The sequence below is a fragment of the Belonocnema kinseyi genome, chromosome 5 (assembly GCF_010883055.1).
Source record: "Belonocnema kinseyi isolate 2016_QV_RU_SX_M_011 chromosome 5, B_treatae_v1, whole genome shotgun sequence".
In the NCBI taxonomy this organism is placed as follows: Eukaryota; Metazoa; Arthropoda; class Insecta; order Hymenoptera; family Cynipidae; genus Belonocnema; species Belonocnema kinseyi.
The window spans coordinates 88,966,034-88,985,061 of NC_046661.1; the positions used below are offsets into that span (position 1 = coordinate 88,966,034).

At 28.8% G+C, this 19,028-nt stretch overlaps 1 protein-coding gene across 1 annotated transcript in view; it reads left to right on the forward strand.

The window, feature by feature from the left end:
* Positions 1 to 11,688: 11,688 nt before the first annotated feature.
* Positions 11,689 to 19,028, forward strand: part of LOC117173770 (octopamine receptor-like) — a 184,605-nt gene continuing 177,265 nt past the window's right edge. The window contains exons 1-2 of the mRNA XM_033362412.1: positions 11,689 to 11,857; positions 11,899 to 11,983. Of these exons, the coding sequence (XP_033218303.1) occupies positions 11,689 to 11,857; positions 11,899 to 11,983 (254 nt within the window). The remainder of the gene's footprint in view (positions 11,858 to 11,898; positions 11,984 to 19,028) is intronic.

A 19,028-nucleotide genomic window follows, 5' to 3' on the forward strand; every position in this document is an offset into this window, starting at 1 on the left:
TCGTTTTTATCTGGAAATTGAACTATTCAATTTTTGGTTGAAACTTTATCCTGTACATTGGATTACTAAAACACCAATTATTTGATAGAAAAATAATTTAATTTGTTAAAAAGTAAACTTTTGGGTTAAAAATTGATATATTTTGTTACTTAGATTTTTTCCTAAAATTAAAAAACTGCAAAATAAAAAAATTTCCTTGAAATCTTTCGGATTCTTTTTTTTTAATTTTTAAAATGTTTTCAAATACTCACTTAAAATTTATTTGTCAAAATAAAAAATCATTTTCAGTGTTCTTAGCAATGACAACAATTTTTGTTATTCTTTTTAAATACTGTACAATTCTCAAAAAGCTTTTTTTTAATCTGCAAAGGTCTAAATCGTGTTTTAAACTATTTGAAACAATTTCAAGTTTTAAATTAATTCTAAATCTTTTTTTAAATTAAAATTGTATCGTTTAAACTTAAAATTGAGCTCAATACAAATTTAACAATTCCAGGCTTTCTGTTTCGAATCATTCTGTTCAAATTTGTATAGTTTTTAACAATTGTTTGTAATGGATTCTTTTAAATGAACGGTCGAATATTGCTGATAATTAACGAAATTTTCTTCTTTTAGTTAAAAAATTCCAAATTGAATGGGTCAAAGATAAAAATTTTTTAGACTGAAATAAGACTTGAAGTCATAATCGAAAACAAATAAATTAATTTTTCAACAAAATTGTTTAACGGAAAAAATTTATTTTCAATAAAGTTGTTGAATTGTCAGCCAATTCGATGAATTTTCGACCAAGAAAATAAATGATCTACAAAAAAAGACAAATTTTGAACAAAATACATGAATTTTCAACGAAATTATTTAATTTTACAGTTAAACAGACGAATTATCTACAAAAAGTTGAATTTCTGAAGCGAAAAATATGAGTTTTCAATCAAAGAGTTAAACTTTCAATCAAATAGTTAAATTTTCAACCATGATTATAAAACCTTGTTAAAAAAACGTATTTTTTTTTACAAAGTAGTTCAACTCTTAGTGAAATAATCGACTTTTAAACCCAAGAAGATGTACAGTTCATATTTTAACCAAACAATTGCATTTTCGACCGAAAATGAAATATTTTCAACCAGAAAGATTAAATTTCTACTAAAAAAGGTTAATTTAATTTTAATAAATTTTTTAATTTTAAAGGCAAAAAGAGTATTATGTACAGAAAAGCTGAATTTTTAACCTAATTTAAACGCAAATAGTTCAATTTTCAACTATAATTATGAATCTTTAATAAGAAAAAATTAATTCTTTTACTCAGTAGTTCAACTTTAAGTGAATAATCGAATTTTCCAACCAAAAATTATGATTTTAATTTTCAACAATATAGTTGCATTTACAACAATACGACTTTGCAATCAAAAAATATTCACAGTTGATAATGCAACCGAAAAATGTAATTTTTAACCAAAAAGTATAAATTTTCCATAAAGCAATTAAATTTCTACAAAGAAAGACGAATTGTTAACAAAATACAAATCAGTTTCAAAAATCTATTTTCAACGAAAGAGATGAACCTTCAAATAAAAGAAGTAAAAATTTTAACAATGTAGTTGAACTTTTGATAGATAAGAGGCCTTTTTTTTACAAAATAGTTACATTTTTAACAAAATAATTAATTTTTCAATGAAATAATTGAGTTTTTATCCAAACGAGATGAATTCCAAAATCACCAATTTCTTAAATTTCTTTCAAATGCATATCAAGATTTAAATAAGACTATTATAATATAACATAATTATAACATTATATATATATAATAGTATTAATATTTATATAATTTATATTTTATACTTGAAGTAACGTAACCTCAAAATACACGCATATAAAGAGGCGCGTGAAGTATTCAAATCATGAGAATCGCCAGCCCAGCATCGAAATCTGATAATATTAAAATCCCAATCTCTTCATTTTATTTCAAATCAGATAGAGATATAAATAGAACAGCCGAAGTGTTCCGACCGGCAATCGTGCACCTACGAGTTTTCAAATTCAGAAGAGGAGAAATGGGTTGCGCGCGCAACGCAGGCATTTATATCATCTCCTATCATATTCACACGGACATAGACGTGTCATAGTATTGGACCACGTCTCGTTTCAGATCTGGGATCACTGGTCTAGGTACGCTCTTTAAGGCTGTAGACTATCTTGATACATTTTTGTTGCTTGGGTACGTCTGCGAAGGCTCCTATCCTTTTTTATATTCTTTATTATTTCTCGGGTGCGCTGCTCAGGCTCCGAAGCATTGTGATTTTGTTTGTTTCTTATTTACTCGGGTACGCTGCTTGAGCTCCGAGCTGATTTATTTGTTTATTATTTACTCAGGTACGCTGCCCAGGTTTTGAGGTAGAGCTGCCAGATCGTGGAAGAAATTTACCTTACCATACCTACCGTTTGGAAGCCGCAAAACAGAAGGTCTGTGATTACCACTGTGAGTTCGCGTCTAAGCCGGAAATGCACGATTCGCCTTCGGTTTTCTGCTGTACGATGATTGTCGATCTGAAAGCTTCGTAAGACTTCGGTGGTCTTCTATTTATATCTCGATCCCCATTTGGAAGAATTGGAAGAAATTGTCGAATTGAATTTTTCGCGTGATTCTTCATTTCACGCATGAGTTGATTTTAAGGTTATGTTTCCAGGTCTATATAGTATCAATATTATCACTATAATACATATTTCTAATATTAATATTATAATTATAAAATATAACATTAATTTTAATTGATAGTTGACTAAATTTTAATAGAAATAGTTAAACTTTCAACTAAAACAATTAGTTTTCTGCAAACAAACAAAAATTTGAATTAAATACATAAATAAAGAAATTTGTTAAATTTGTTTTAATCAAAATATTTAAATTTTAAAAGAAAAAGTTAAATTTTTATCCAAAAGGCTGAATTGTATACTAAAAAAGGCATTTTTAATAAAATATATAAACTTTGCACAAAAGAAATTTATTTTACATCAAGACTAATTTTCTGTAAAAAAAAATAATGTTTAATCATAGTTAAATTTTCGACAAAAAAGATTAATTTTCTACCACGAAAGACGAGTATTCAATAGAATACAATAATTTTCAACTAAAAAATATCACTTTTCAATGAAACATAGAATAGTTCGATTTGTGGTTGAAAAAAATTAATTTTTAAACGAAACCGAAAAAAAAATCTACAAAATAGTAAAATTTTCAGAAAACAAATTTTTCCAACTAAATTGGTAAATCATCAACCAAAAAAGCTGAATTTTTAACAAAGCAGTTCCACCTTCAACAAGAAAAATGGAAAAAAATAGTTAAAATTCTTTTAAATTGCTTTAAATTATTGAAAATAATTTAAAGTTCCTTAAAATGTTTTAAATCATCCTAAAATATTTAAAATCCTTTAAAATCTCTTGAAATTTCGCAACGCTCTTGAAAATTTCTTGTAATTTTAAATATGCCCTAAAATATTTTAAATCCTTTAAAATCTCATACGAAATGATTGAAATCATTTGAAAATTCCTTGGAATCTAGTAAAATATTCTGAGATGCATCAAATCCTTTAAAACCTAATATTAAATTACTGTAATCAATTGAAAATTCCTTGGAACCTTTCAAAATACTCTCAAATATTTCAAAACCTTCAAAATATTTTGAAAAATCTTGACATCTTTTAAATATTTTTAAGTTACTTTTTTTAAATTCATTGAAATTCCTTAAAATTAGAAAAATAGGATGACTTTTAAAAGATTTCTAAAGTACTTTGGAATTTTTTTTAATAACTCTGCTAAACCTGTTAGAATTCTTGGAAATACCTTGAAATTATAAAAATAAATAGAAAATTGCTTGCCATCTTTTAAAACGTTCACAAATATTTAAAATTTCTTGAAATTTTTTGAAGCTCTTGAAAATTTCTTACATATTTTTTAATTCCCTGAAATATTTCAAATTCTTAAAAATATCATATTAAATTACTGTAATCAATGAGAATTCCTTATGATCTTAAAAATTCCCTCAAATTTTTCAAATCCTTCAAAATTTTTTGAAATGCCTAGGACTTTTTTTAAGATTTCTAAATTACTTTGGAATTTTAATAAATAAGCCTTCTAAATTCTTTTAATTCTTCGAAATTCCTGTAAATTATAAAAATAAATTGAAAATTCCTTGACACCTTCTAAAACACCCTCAAATATTTAAAACCCTTAAAAATTTTTTGAAATCTCTTCCAATTTTGTGAAGCTTCAGATTGACATTTAAAAAAGATAAAAATTTAAAAACGTTAAATATTGAAATGTTTGTAGATTAGAGTTATGAAAATGGAATCAATAAGTATTTTAAAATTTTTCAAGGAATTTTCAATTGATTACGGTGATTCAATACGAGATTTTGAAAGATTTGATATATTTTTTATCAGTTTATTATTTTTAAATAGTTAAATTCTTAAACAAAAGTTACATTTCCATCTAAAAAGTTGAACTGTATACCAAAAAAGGCATTTTTAATAAAATATATAAACTTTGCACAAAAGAAATTTATTTTCCACCAAATCTAATTTTCTATACAAAAATGAATGTATAATCATAGTTAAATTTTCTAAAAAAGATAAATTTTCTTGTAGTTAAAAGAAATTAATTTTTAAAGGAAACCAAAAAAAATCTACAAAATAGCTAAATTTTCAGAAAACAAATTTTTCCAACTAAATTGATAAATCATCAACCAAACAAACTGGATTTTTAACAAAGCAGTTCCACTTTCAACCAAAAAAGTTGAAAAAAATAGTTAAAATTATATGAAATTGCTTTGAATTTTTGAAATTATTTGAAAATTCCTTGGAATTTTTTAAAACATCCTAAAATATTGACAATCCTTTAAAATCTTTTGTAAACCCTCGACATCTTTTAAAAATTTCTAAGGTAATTTGGAGTTTTTTAGACAGCCATGCTATAATTGTTAAAATTCTCTGAAATTACTTTAAATTATAAAAATGAATTGAAAATTCATTGAAGTCTTTTTAAGCATCCTCAAATATTTGAAATCCTTTAAAATCTTTTCAAATCTCTTGAAAAATCCTTGAAAATTTAAAAATACCTTAAAAAAATATATATATAATTTTATAATTATATAATTATATACAAAAATCGTTTCAGAAATAGTTAAACTTTAACTCGATTAATTTATATTAAAACTTTAATTGAATAGTTTAACTAATCTACAAAGAGTTAAATTTTTAATGTTTTAAAATTTTTCTGTTTTCTAAATTTCAGTCCGAAATAATTTCATTTAGAGATTGTCCAATTGAAAAACATAAATTTAAATTCTGAATGCATTCAATTTATTTATGATTATTAATTTTTTATAAATAAACTTCCAAGTTTACAATTCTAAATTTGAAGATTTGAACCCCATCGCCTTGAAAATTATTCTTATTGAATAGTTGAAGATTAAATTTTTAAAGCTTTGAATTTTTATTGATTCCATTTTCAAAACTCTAATTTACAAACATATCCAAGGTTCCAAATAATTTTCAATTGGTTATAGTAATTTAATATGAGATTTTAAAGGATTTGATGCATCTTAGGATATTTTACTAGATTCCAAGGGATTTTCAATTGATTTCAATAATGTATGAGATTTTAAAGGATTTAAAATATTTTAGGGTATTTTTAAAATTGCAATAAATTTTAAAGAGCTTTGCAAAATTTCAAGAGATTTTAAAGGAATTTAAATATTTACGGATGTTTTAAAACATTTTAAGGAATTTTCAAATAATGTCAATAATTTAAAGCAATTTCAAAGAATTCTAACTATTTTTTTTTTTCAATTTTTCCGGTTGAAATTGGAAAATTCATCTTTTTTTGGAAAATTTGACTATGATTAAACATTAATTTTTGTATGGAAAATTAGACTTGGTGGAAAATAAATTTCTTTTGTGTAAAATTCATGTATTTTATTAAAAATGCCTTTTTTCATATACAATTGAGTATATATTTTATTTAAAACAAAATTTTTTTAAAAATTTGTATTTTATTCAAATTATTTTTGCTGTAAACTAATTGTTTTTTGTTAAAAGTTTGACTATTTCTATTAAAAGTTAGTCAACTATTAATTGAAAATAATGTTATATTTTATACTTATAATATTAAAATTAATAAAATGTATAATAGTAATAATATTCATACTATATACAACCGAAAAACATAACCTCAAAATCGACTCATGAATGAAATGAAGAATCACGCGAAAAATTAAATTCGCCAATTTCTTCCATTTCTTTCGAATGGGCATGGAGAATAGACATAAGGAGACCAAACTAGTGGATCTGAAAATGAACACTTTTCTGTTGCTAGAAGTACGCACACACATATGTGCAAAGTCACACTTACGTATAGTTCAAAACTTCCCGAGCGTGGCGTGCCAACCGCACTTAAAAAAAATTTGTCCGCCGATGTGAACGCGAGTCAAATGTAAATAAATAATCATTGAATAATTAATAGTTTGTGAATAAAGGCAAGGATGTTACAATTAAAAATTGCTGTATAAAAGCGAAAGTTTCCAATAAGTGTAGTTTCAAGTGTATAGTGTATAAGACTTTCAGAGTGTTGAAATTTTGTATGTTTATTGTTTTTGTTACAAACGCGTCGACAACTTGTCGCGCGCATAGTGTGGGTAAAAGTAATTTGATATTTTCATAAACATACTACCTACCTCTTCCATGGCGAATAATTTTTTATTCCACAAACATTTGACAAAAGCTTGTCTGATTATTAATTCTTTATTTGTTCAAGCGACCTGTCAAAACAAAACAATGGAGGCGGCCATATTTTTTTTAAGTGCGGTTGGCACGCCACGCTCGAAAAGTTTTGAACTATACATAAGTGTGATTTTACACATGTGTGCGTGTGTACTTCTGGCAACCGAAAAGTGACCGTTTTTGGTGAAGTCCATGCATTACAGAAATTGAAAGGACAGGAAATTGCAAGAATCAAAATGAATAAGGACAATCAATTGTTCCCTGAAGAATTTTGTAAATAAATTTTAGGTAACATACATAAAGTGAGTCTAAGCTACAAACTCGCACACTGTTTATTCTAAGGAATAACTTAGTGTCATCAGCATATAGGTTAATTTTTGCAGATAACTTATAATTTATATCGTTGCAATATATGAAAAAAATATAGGACTTAGATTAGAGCTTTGCAGTACACCGGAAGAAGACTGATAAGCTTTGGATGTATGACCAGCATACTAAACAAAATGTTTCCTATTTTTTGAAAAATTATCCAATAAAGACAGTAGGTTGTCAGGCAGGTTGAGATTGTGCAACTTATCTATCATTATTTTGTGATTAACCTTATTGAATGCTTTAAAAAAATCTCAATAAATGACATCCACCTGATCATCCCAACCAGTTCTTTTGAAGTATATTCTGTAAATTCGGCTAAATTTGTTACTGTGAATTTTTTTGTGAGTAATTCAAGTTGCCCAGACATCAAAATGGGCTTCAGATAAGGAATAAATATATCCACTATACAAATTTTAAAAACTTTTGAAAAATTACACACGATTGATACTAGCCTACAGATTACACCGAGTAGCAATCTTTAACCATGAAGCTAGGAATAATATCCATACCTATTGTGTTTTTATTATTCAGTCGTTTTTTCAGCTTCTTCAACTCTCTTCAACTCTCCGACATCAATTCGTTAATATAAACACTATCGACTAAATCTGCAAAAGCATCAACAATATCAACTTCCTTAGATAACTCCCTATAATTGAATGACATTATACATTAAATCCGAGCAATGTTTTCCCAATTCTGTAAAATTTTATCTCTTTTAATTCCATTTCAAGATCAACGCAGTGAATTATTTTAATCGAATGCTCAAACTGACTCGCTTTATTTCGTGTGACAGGTTCTCCTCCAGCCATTTCAGCAATTACTCTGTCCAACATTTAACTTTTCAACAATTTCCTGGTTTATTATTTAAGCGGTATCTAGTCTTTCTTCCAAAGAAGATATACGTGTATCCATGTTATTTAACATGCGGTTCATCCGCAGACTATTCTTTACTAAACAAAAAAACCGTATTTTCCACAGAATAGTTAAATCCTCAGCCAAAGAGATACATTTCCAACTGAAATGACAAAGCTACAACTACAATTTGAAATTTGAAATTTTTATCAAAAAAGAAAAACAAATGTTCAACAGAATGGTGAAATTTTTAACCAAGGAGATGATTTTTCATTTAAAATGGTGAATCATAATGAAATGAATTTTCAACGAAGGATTTCAACTAAGTAGTTTAATTTTTAACGAAAGTGATGAATTATAAAAAAGTGCATTCTTAACAAAGAAGTTCAACCAACAAATAATTTTTTAACAAAACTGCCATATTTGCACAGTTGTACTTCAGAATATATTGCCCAAAAAAATTTGAAACTTTAAAAAATCATGATTGTCCCTAAAACTGTTGCGAAACCTATACCTACAATTAATAACATTGTTTATTCTTCATAAACTCTCTTTATTTGTTGTGTATAGCAATTGTTATAAATAAAGACTCTCAATGACCAGAGTCGATTGAAAAAAAATTTATATCAATATTTTTGGCACAAAATAAAACTTCTGACTTTCGAGATAGTGTTTTGTACGGCAAGCCATTATTTATTCACGGCCTTATAAAAGAATATTTTTTATAAATTTACGCCCCCTAAGAGACAATTTTTAATTTATTAGTGATATCTCATGTCGATATTCTAAGGTACAACTGTAAATAATCAAATAATACTAAATAATAATATAAATATGAATATAAATATTTCTCTCTAAATCTGGAAAATTCATCTCAAATTTAGAACTATGTAGCTTTGTCGGTAGAACTTTACTTTTTTGAGAAATTACAAGATCTGAAAATAAAGCGACTTTCAATAAATTTTCGTGAAATATTAGCTTGATGAAATTTTGTGAAAAATTCGGCAAATATTAAAAATAAAACCCAGAATTTTAAAAGTTATTAAGATGCTTTGCTCGTAAGTTACGTTTTTTTAGAAAAAGATTTAGATTCTTCATAAAATTTAACGGCGCATGAACCAGAATTTGTTAAAAAAATCTATAATTAATAACAACAGTCGACGCTCGAAGTCGAAGGGGTAAGAAATGAACCACATAGTTTACAACCAAGCCGTCTTAACTATACTTGAGCGGGGGGGGGGGGGGGGGGGGGGGGGGGGGGGGGGGGGGGGGGGGGGTTAATGGCTAAAAAAGAGATTCGACAAAAAGTGCTCAAAATTACAGGAAAATTTGTTATCCTGAAAACTTGTATCCTGGGGTTTTTGGGTCGCTGAATCCGAATATGAAGTCAAAATTTAGAAATTCAAAATGGCGGGTCCAATATGGTGGACGAAAATACAAAAAACGGCTCGATTTGGATAAATCTTGGTACTTACCTGTTTCTGGGGTCGCTGAACCGGAAAGTGAAGTCAAAATTTAAATAAATTAATAAAGGCGGACGAAAATATCAGCCATTAAAAATTTTCGAATTTTGACTTCAAATTCTGATTCAGCGACCCCAAAACGCGTAAGTACCGAGATTTATTCAAATCTCGTTTTTTGTATTGTCGTCCACCATACTGGATCCGCCATTTTGAATTTTCGAATTTTGAGTTCAGATTTGGATTTAGCGACCCCAACAGCCTTTGAGTAAGACTTGAATGCAAAATCGGAGTAAGATAAATAGGAAATAAGAAGATTGACGCATTTGGCATCAATGCGAACGAAGGTGTTAACTGGATCATATTAATAGTTATTCATAAATTTAATTAAATTTTCGACATTATCCTTCTCACTAATCTAAAAAAGTCGTGGATAAAAAATAGTTGTTATCAAGAAATTTTAAAGATTTTAGGGTATTTCCAAAAATTAATGGGAATTTCCATAAGCTTTAACTAGTTTAAAGGGATTTAGGCAGATTTCGAAGGCTTGGAAATGTTTAAAAATATTTTAAAAGGAATTCATCATGTATTTCAATCATTTAAATCGATTCTAAAGAAATTGTAAGATTTTAAGGTATCTTTAAAAATTCAAAGGAATTTTCAAAAGCTTTAAAATGTTTCAGGGGATTTAAAAAGATTTCGAAGGAGTTGAAATACTTTAAGATATTTTAATAGGAATTCTAGATGTATTCCAATGCTTTCAAGAAATTCCAAAGAATTTTGAATATTCAAGTGCATTTTTAAAATTTGAAATAAAATTTTCGGAAGCTTTAAAAAAATTTAGGGTATTTAAAAATAGTTCAATATATTTCAAATATTCTACAATACCTTATAAGGAATTTCGAATGTTTTTCAATAATTTGAAGGATTTCAAAGAATTTTGAAGTAATGTTGGTATTTTTTTTTAATTTCTGGGAATTTTCAAAAGTTTTAAAAAGATTAAGATAATTTAGAGCGAATTTAAAGTGTTAAAAATACTTTCTTATATTTTAAAAGGAATTTTAAACGTATTTTAATCATTTGAAGGAATTCCAAAAAAATTTGGAGATTTTAGAGTATTTTGAAAAATTCCTGGGAATTTGCAAAAGCTATCAAAAGTTTCAGGGAATTTAAAAAGATTATAAAGGATCGAAAACATTTTATGATATTTTAAAAGTAATTCTGAAGGTATTTCCAGAATTTGAAGATATTCTAACGAATTTGGAACATTTTAGGGTATTCCTAATCATTCATAGGAATTTTCCAAAGCTTTACGAAGGTTCTAAGCATTTAAAAATATTCTCAAAAGCTTTAAAAAGTATCAGGAGATTTCCAAATGTTCCAATGGATTAAAAATATTTTAGTTTGTTTCAAATGGGATTTTGAATAGATTTCAGTAATTTGAAGTGATCCTAAAAAATTTTTAAGATTCTAAGGTATTCAAAAAAATTCCTGGGAATTTCCAAAAGTGTTAAAAAATGTAGGGGGTTTAAAGAGGTTTCAAAGGATTTGAAATATTTTGCGACATTTTGAAAGGAATTTTGAACGTATTTTAGTAATTTGAAAAAATCCCGAAAAAGTTTGAATTTTGAAAAATTCCTGGGAATTCAAAAAAAGCTATAAAGAGTTTTAGGGAATTTTAAAAGATTACAAAGGATCTAAAATATTTTACGATATCACGAAAAAGGTTAAAATGTCGTTCAAAAATGAACACAGTGTTTTTCGGTTCTGCAGAGTGATAACATCTGTGGTTGAATACCGTTCGAAATTTTTTCTGATTTTGTGCTGCGATTGAGTACGGTCTTTTTGTTTCTGAAAGCATCTATCGGTAGTCTAAATTGGGCACGAAATTGACTGTTAATTTAATAGACAAATATTTGTGCTGTGGTGGCCGTATTACCTGTTTGGGACACAGAATGCTCCAAGCTGACCGTCGACAAGGCAGATCGCTCTAAACTGTCAGCTGATATGGCAGATCGCGTTTGTCCGCACTGTAACGGTGGATGTGCCACCAGAAACAAGACTTCTTCGGATGGAATAATTTCTAAATGTTGCTCAGCAGCTTCCAGACCCTCTTCTCCTAATACTGCGTTTTCAAACTAATCACTCAAAACACTCATGTCTCAATTATTAGAAAAAATCTTTTAGCTATAAAAGAAGAACTAGCTTAAATTAAGGAAGATTTTGACACTACCATGAAGAACCTATCTAACAAATTGGACACAATTTCTGATCGTCACAAGGCAACACAAGAGTCGGATCATATCAAGACTCGATTGGATGCTGTGGAAGCAACGTTATCGGATACAGAAAATGTCAACTCATCTGCCGAAACTAGCGAAGTTACATCTAAAATCTTCGATCGTCAGCCCAGAGCGAAAAACTTAATTGTTATGAAATTCCAGAATCCAATGCAACCACAGCTGAGATGAGAATTGCTGATGATACGATAAATCCAACCGAAATTTTGGTCAAAAACGAAATGACAGCGTATGAATTAAAAATTTACAGTCGTTTTCTCTGACGCTGGATGATCCTCAAAACTACTGCGTAACAACTCCAAATACGACGGACCGTACAGATTCCACGCTGATCAAACTTTGATGCAGAGAGAAAAGTTTAAAAAGTTGAAATCATAATTACAAGGCCTTCGAAATAAAGTACAAGTCGATGAAACTGTCCGTTTTTAAAGGACTTCTAAAAAATATTAGTGTCCAACCTACTAAAGGTTAACCAAATTCAAATAAGTAAAGAAAGTCTCGCCTGAGTTACCAACTTCTATGGACTTACCAGTATTTCCGTTTTCTACCAAAATGTGAGAGAACTAAGAACGAAACTGCAGGAGTTATGAAACGCCATCTCAGTCTCATCTACTCGGTGGGATGTGATTGTATTTACGGACACTTGGTTGCAACCTGGCATAAGCGATGCTGCACTCGGCCTTAATTATTATCACGTCTTCCGGGCAGATAGAATTTCTAGTACCAGAACTCTTGAAAGTGTGGGCGGGGGTGTACTAATAGCCGTAAGTAATGAACTGCGTTCTAATTGTTAAATGATCAATTAGGTGTCTCAATGGAATGAGGACCCTCAGTTGTTGGCCCAACACTCAAAGCAGCCGCAATTATTAAAACCATTTACGGGGTTTTAAACTTTAAGCGATCAAATAAAGCATAAAATAGTCTAGAAGAGTTTTAGATTTAGTATTTTCGGATATTCAAGAACTATCCAGTCAGTTCACAATTGATCCCGTAGTTAGCTGTTATAATTTTTATCCTCCTCTGAATATTTCCATTTTTTTTGTCTTCTGGGAGAACGTCCTCCTGTTGTTGATTCATTTTTCATATTAGAATGTTAAAGTAAAGGGGGAGGGTCGGTAAGGCCGGTTTTTGGCCTAATTTATTTTTGGACCAAAAAATCTGAAAAAATCATGGTAGTATCTTATAAGTATCCCGAGTCGATTGCACGCTAAACGGACTACCCTCCACCCCCCAGCCACCCCTACAAATATAGGAAACACCACTACCCACCAACTGTATTTTCGAGAAATTTGACACTCTTAAACATGTATTCTGAGGTTAGCTCGGGTTTACTATTGTTTTCGGGGTCGCCGAATACAAATCTGGCGTCCTTTGACTTTTATCGCATCAGGTTCAAGGTCATTGGAGGGTCAAATCGAGAGAAAACGGAAAAAATCCAAAAAAATACGTTATAGGTTTTTGTAGTCGCTAATTACGAATCTGGCATCCGTTGAACTCTATCGCTTCAGGTTCAAGGTCATTTGAAGGTCATTTGAAGGTTAAATCGAGAAAAAACGGTAAAAAAATTAAAAAAAATATGTTATAGAGTTTTGGGGTCGCTGATTATGAACCTGGTGTCCGCTGACCTTTATCGCGTCAGGTTCAAGGTCATATTTTTTTCAGCGTTTTCTCCTTGAACCTGACGCGATAAAAGTCAAAGGACGCCAGATTTGTATTCGGCGACCCCGAAAACCATAGTAAACCCGAGCTAACCTCAGAATACATGTTTAAGAGTGTAAAATCTCTCGAAAATACAATTGGTGGGTAGTGGTGTTTTCTATATTTGTAGGGGGTGGGGGTGGCTGGGGGGTGGAGGGTAGTCTGTTTAGCGTGCAATCGAGTCGGGATACTTATAAGATACTACCATGATTTTTTCTGATTTTTTGGTCCAAAAATAAATTGGGCCAAAATCCGGCCTTACCGACCCTCCCCCTTTACAAGCAATTCACAAGTATTTAGGAGAGGTTAACTGGGCAACAGAACTACAAAATTACGACATTGAGACATCTATCGACCAATTTTACTATCATATTAACTTTCGATCGAAAAGTATGTTCCTCATAGAAAAGTTTTCTCATCCACCTATCCTAGATGGTTTAACCTGGAGTTAAAAAACTAATTCGATTGAACAAATAGCGCATAAGAAATTCAAGCAAACGCAAAATTTAACGAATTATGCGACTTTTTCATTCATTAGATTTAGATGCAAAATATTGAGTGAAACATTGTACTCCGAATATGCAATCATAATTGAGGATGATATAGAAAATAATGCAATGACCTTTTGGCGCTTCATAAACAACAAACGTTCTAAAACATCTGTCTCAACAGTTTTAACTCAGAATGACGTAGAAACAAGCAATGGAAATGAAATCGCTCACATTTGTGTAGATTATTTTAAATCAGTTCATATATTGGCGATATTTTTGCTGCCTAAATGATCTCCACAATAATAACGTATTATCAACTATACAAATATCTTCAAAGCAAATCTGTGATAAGATAAAGGTTCTTGACCCACAGAAACGCGCGGGATCAGATGGTATACCTCTTAAGTTTCTTAAAAAATGTGAATCTGTTATGGTTGAACCTTTGCGGCAGTGCTGCCAGATCGTGGATGGAAATTACCCCCACCATACCTACCGTTTGGGAGCCGCGAAACAGAAGGTGCATGATTACCACTGTGAGTTCGCGTGTAAGCCGAAAATGCACGATTCGACTTCGGTTTTCTGCTGCACGATGATTGCCGATCTGACAGTTTCGGAAGACTTCGGTGGCCTTCTATTAATATCTCCCCAGTGGGCACAAAGTTTGGCGACGTCTTCACGACATCGTTACGACATCTTTACGATAACTTTACGACATCTTAGGTCAATGTCGTTAAGGTGTCTTCACGATATCGTAAATAAATCGTACGATCTGACGATGTCTTTACGATATCGCAAAGATATCGAAATGACATGGACATAGGATGTCGTAAAAATGTCGTAAAGACGTCGAAACGATGTCGTAAAGACGTAATAAATAGTTGAATAACTTTTAACAGAAATAGTTGAACTTTCAACTCAAACCATTAGTTTTCTGCAAAAAAAAAGATAAATTTGGAATAAAAGACATAAAAGAACCAAAAAATTTTTTAAAATTGTTTTCCACGTAATAGTAAAATTTTTAAACAAAAGGTTAAATTTTCTATTGTGTACTAAAAAAGGCCTATTTAATAAAACACATGAATTTTGCACAAAACAAATTTATTTTCCATCAAGACTAATTTTCTGTGCAAAAAATTAATGTTTAATCATAGTTAAATTTTCGGCAAAAAAGATTAATTTTCTACCAAGAAGGACGAGTATTCAATAGAATACAAATATTTTCAACTAAAAAAGATAACTTTTCAATTAAACATAGAATAGTTAAATTTGTGGTAAAAAAATTAATTTTTAACCGAAAACAAAATAAATTTTCTACAAAATAGTTAAATTTTCAGAAAACAAATTTATCCAACTAATTGACGAATCATCCACCAAAAAAAAAACAACAAATTTTTAACAAAGTAGTTCCATTTTCAACCCGAAAGTATGAAAAAAATCGTTAAAATTCTTTGAAGTCGCCTTAAATTATTGAAATTAATTGAAAATTCCTTGGAATGTTTTAAGATATCCAAACAAATTTTAAATCCTTAAAAATTTCTTGAAACTTCTTAAAGCTCTTGAAAGTTCCTTACAATTTTAAAAATACCTTAAAAGATTTCAAATTCTTCAAAATCTCATACTCAATTATTGACATCAATTTAAAATACCTTAGAAACTAATAAAATATCCTAAGATATATCAAATCCTTCAAAATCGCATATTAAATTACTGTAAAAAATTGAAAATTCCTTGGAAACTTTTAAAATACTCTCAAATATTTCGAAACCTTCAAAATATTTTAAAATACCCTGACAGCTTTGAAAGATTTCTATAGTACCTTAGAATTTTTTTAAATAACCCTGTTAATGTTGTTAAAATTTTTTGAATTCCTTTAAATTATAAAAATAGGTTGAAAATTCCTTGAGATTTTTCAAAACATCCTCAAATATTTAAAATCCTTAAAAATCTTTTGAAATATTAAAAATTTTTTTAAAGCTCTTCAAAATATCAAAAAATTTTGAAGATACCTTAAAATATTTCCAATCCTTTAAAATCTCATACTAAATTATTAAAAGCATTTGAAAATTATTTGAAATCTATTAAAAGATTCTAAAATATGTATCAAATCCTTTAAAATATCATATTAAATTACTGTAATCAATTGAAAATTCCTTGGAATCTTTTTAAATTCTCTCAAATTTTTCAAATCCCTTAAAATCTTTTGAAATACCTAGTACTTTTTTTTAAGAGTTCTAAAGTACTTTGGAATTTTCTTAAATAGCCCTTCTAAAATTTGTTTAGTTCTTTGAAATTTCCTTGAAATTTTAAAAATACCTTGAAATATTTCAAATGCTTAAAAATCTCATATTAAATAACTGTAATCAATTGAAAATTAAATAACTGTAATCAATCTAAAATTTTTGTAATTCTTTGAAATTCCTTTGAATGGTAAAAATAAATTGAAAATTCCTTGACATCTTTTAAAACATCCTCAAATATTTAAAATCCTTTAAAATCTTTTGAAATCTTTTGAAATTTTTTAAAGCCCTTGAAAATATCTTGAAATTTTAAAAATGCCTTAAGTGTTAGAGGAAACTCTATAATGAGGGTGTTTAAAAGATGTCAAGGAATTTTCAATTTATTTTTATAATTTACAGAAATTCCCAAGATTAAAAAAATTTTTAGAAGGATTATTTAAAACAATTCCAAAGTACTTTAGAAATCTTAAAAAAAAGTTCTAGGTATTTCAAAAGATTTAAAAAATTTGAGAGAGTTTTAAAAAATTCTAAGGAATTTTCAATTGACTACAGTAATTTAATATGATATTTGAAAGGATTTGATATATATTTTAGGATATTTAAATATATTTCAAGTAATTTTCAAATGATTTTAATAATTTAGTATGAGATTTTAAAGGATTTGAAATATTTCAGGGTATTTTAAAAATTTTAAGATATTTTCAAGAGCTTTAAAAAATTTAAAAGACTTCAAAAGATTTTTAAGGATTTTAAATATTTGAGGACGTTTTGAAAGATTTCAAGGAATTTTCAAATTATTTTTATAATTTAAAGGAATCTCAAAGAAATTTTAGAACTTTAGCAGGATTCTTTTAAAAAGTTGCAAAGTACTTTAGAAATCTTCAAAAGATATCAAGGTCTTTCAAAAGATTTGGAAGGTTTCGAAATATTTAAGCGATTTCAAAGAATTTTAACGATTTTTTCATATTTTCTGGTTGAAAATGGAACCACTTTGTTAAAAATATAGTTTTTTTTGGTTGATAATTCATCAATATAGTTGGAAAAATTTGTTTTCTAAAAATTAAACTATTTTGTAGAAAATTCATTTTGTTTTTGGTTAAAAATTAATTTTTTTTAACCAAAAATCGAACTATTCTATGTTTCATTGAAAAGTGATATTTTTTAGTTGAAAATTATTGTATTCTATTGAATACTCGTCTTTCGTGGTGGAAAATTAATCTTTTTTGTCGAAAATTTAACTATGATTAAACATTTTTTTTTTTTACAGAAAATTAGTCTTGATGTAAAATAAATTTCTTTTGTGCAAAGTTCATGTATTTTATTAAAAATTCATTTTTTAGTATACAATTTAGCTTTTTGGATGAAAATTTAACTTTTTGTTTAAAAATTTCTCTATTATGTGGAAAACAATTTAAAAATTTTTTTTTGGTATTTTATGTCTTTTATTCCAAATTTATCTTTTTTTTGCAGAAAACTAATTGTTTGAGTTGAAAGTTTAACTTTTTCTGTTAAAAGTTATTCAACTATTCATTAATATTGATTACATATTTTATAATCATAATACAAACATTAATAATATATATAATATATACACCTAAAAAACATAACCTAAAAATCGACACATGCATGAAATTAAGAATCATGCGAAACATCCAAATCGCCAATTTCTTTTAAATGGGGATCGAGATATTCATAGAAGACCACCGAAGTCGAATCGTGCATTTTCGGGTTACACACGAATTCACGCTGGTAATCATGTACCTTTTGTTTTGCGGCTCCCAAACGGTAGGTATGGTGGGGGTAAATTTAATCCACGATCTGGCAGCTTTGCTTTGCGATTGACTTATAATCAATCATTAAGGCCATGTGACGAGTATAACAGCTGATCAAGTCAGCCCTAAGATCAATATTTTTTCACCCATATTGAAAAATAAAAGTTTAAAATTAAAAAAAAAAATTTTTTTAAATTTTTTTTCGGGAAATGTTAATAAATATTAAAGGATCGTTTGTGGCCTTGCAAAGAGTTGGAGGAAAAAAAAGTTTATTTATGCAAATAATAATTATCAACGGACACATTTAGGTTTTACAGCAGAAGTTTGACTTTTAACTTTCTCTGATGGTAATCATGCAATCTGTCTTACCCACAGACCCCTAGAAGTTCGAAATTGTCTACTCGCTGCGCTAGTGCTGCTTTGACACAGCTGATACCAGACTGATACGTATGTCTGACCAAACACGCTTATTTGCATTTCAAATGCAAACATTGGTTTTTGCATTATTAGTGAATAATGTTCGTGAGCTATTTTTGTTGTCTTGTCCCACTTTGATCAATACAAACCTCATAACTAGCCCATTGACAACATTGCAAATTGTTTGCAGGGTTTGACGACAGCACGGTTGGTATTTCTCCAAAACAGTAATTATGAAAAGTTTTTGCACTATTCTAATTATTTAGGACCAGAGACCATAATTTCCATATCTCGTTCCATGTGGACGTAAGTTGGAAAAGAAAACTTCCACTGGTATTTTCTTCAAAAAAAAATTTTTCTCAAAATTTCCACCGGAACAAAGCAGAGACATGGACTTTATTACCTGCTCATTCATTTCCCAAACTTTCAGAGCGATACCTCATTAGTTTAGACGTAAGTTGCGAAAGAAAAATTGAAGACCAGGTTTGGTCACGTGACCCTCTCGTCACATGGCTTTAAGGACTGAAGCTTTTCCGAAGCGTTGGAAGATTGTCATAGTTACCCCGATACACAAGGCTGGTAATCGACACCATGTAAGCACCTATAGACCGATATCCATATTAAATGTAGTCCTTAAGATACTAGACATAATTATCGCA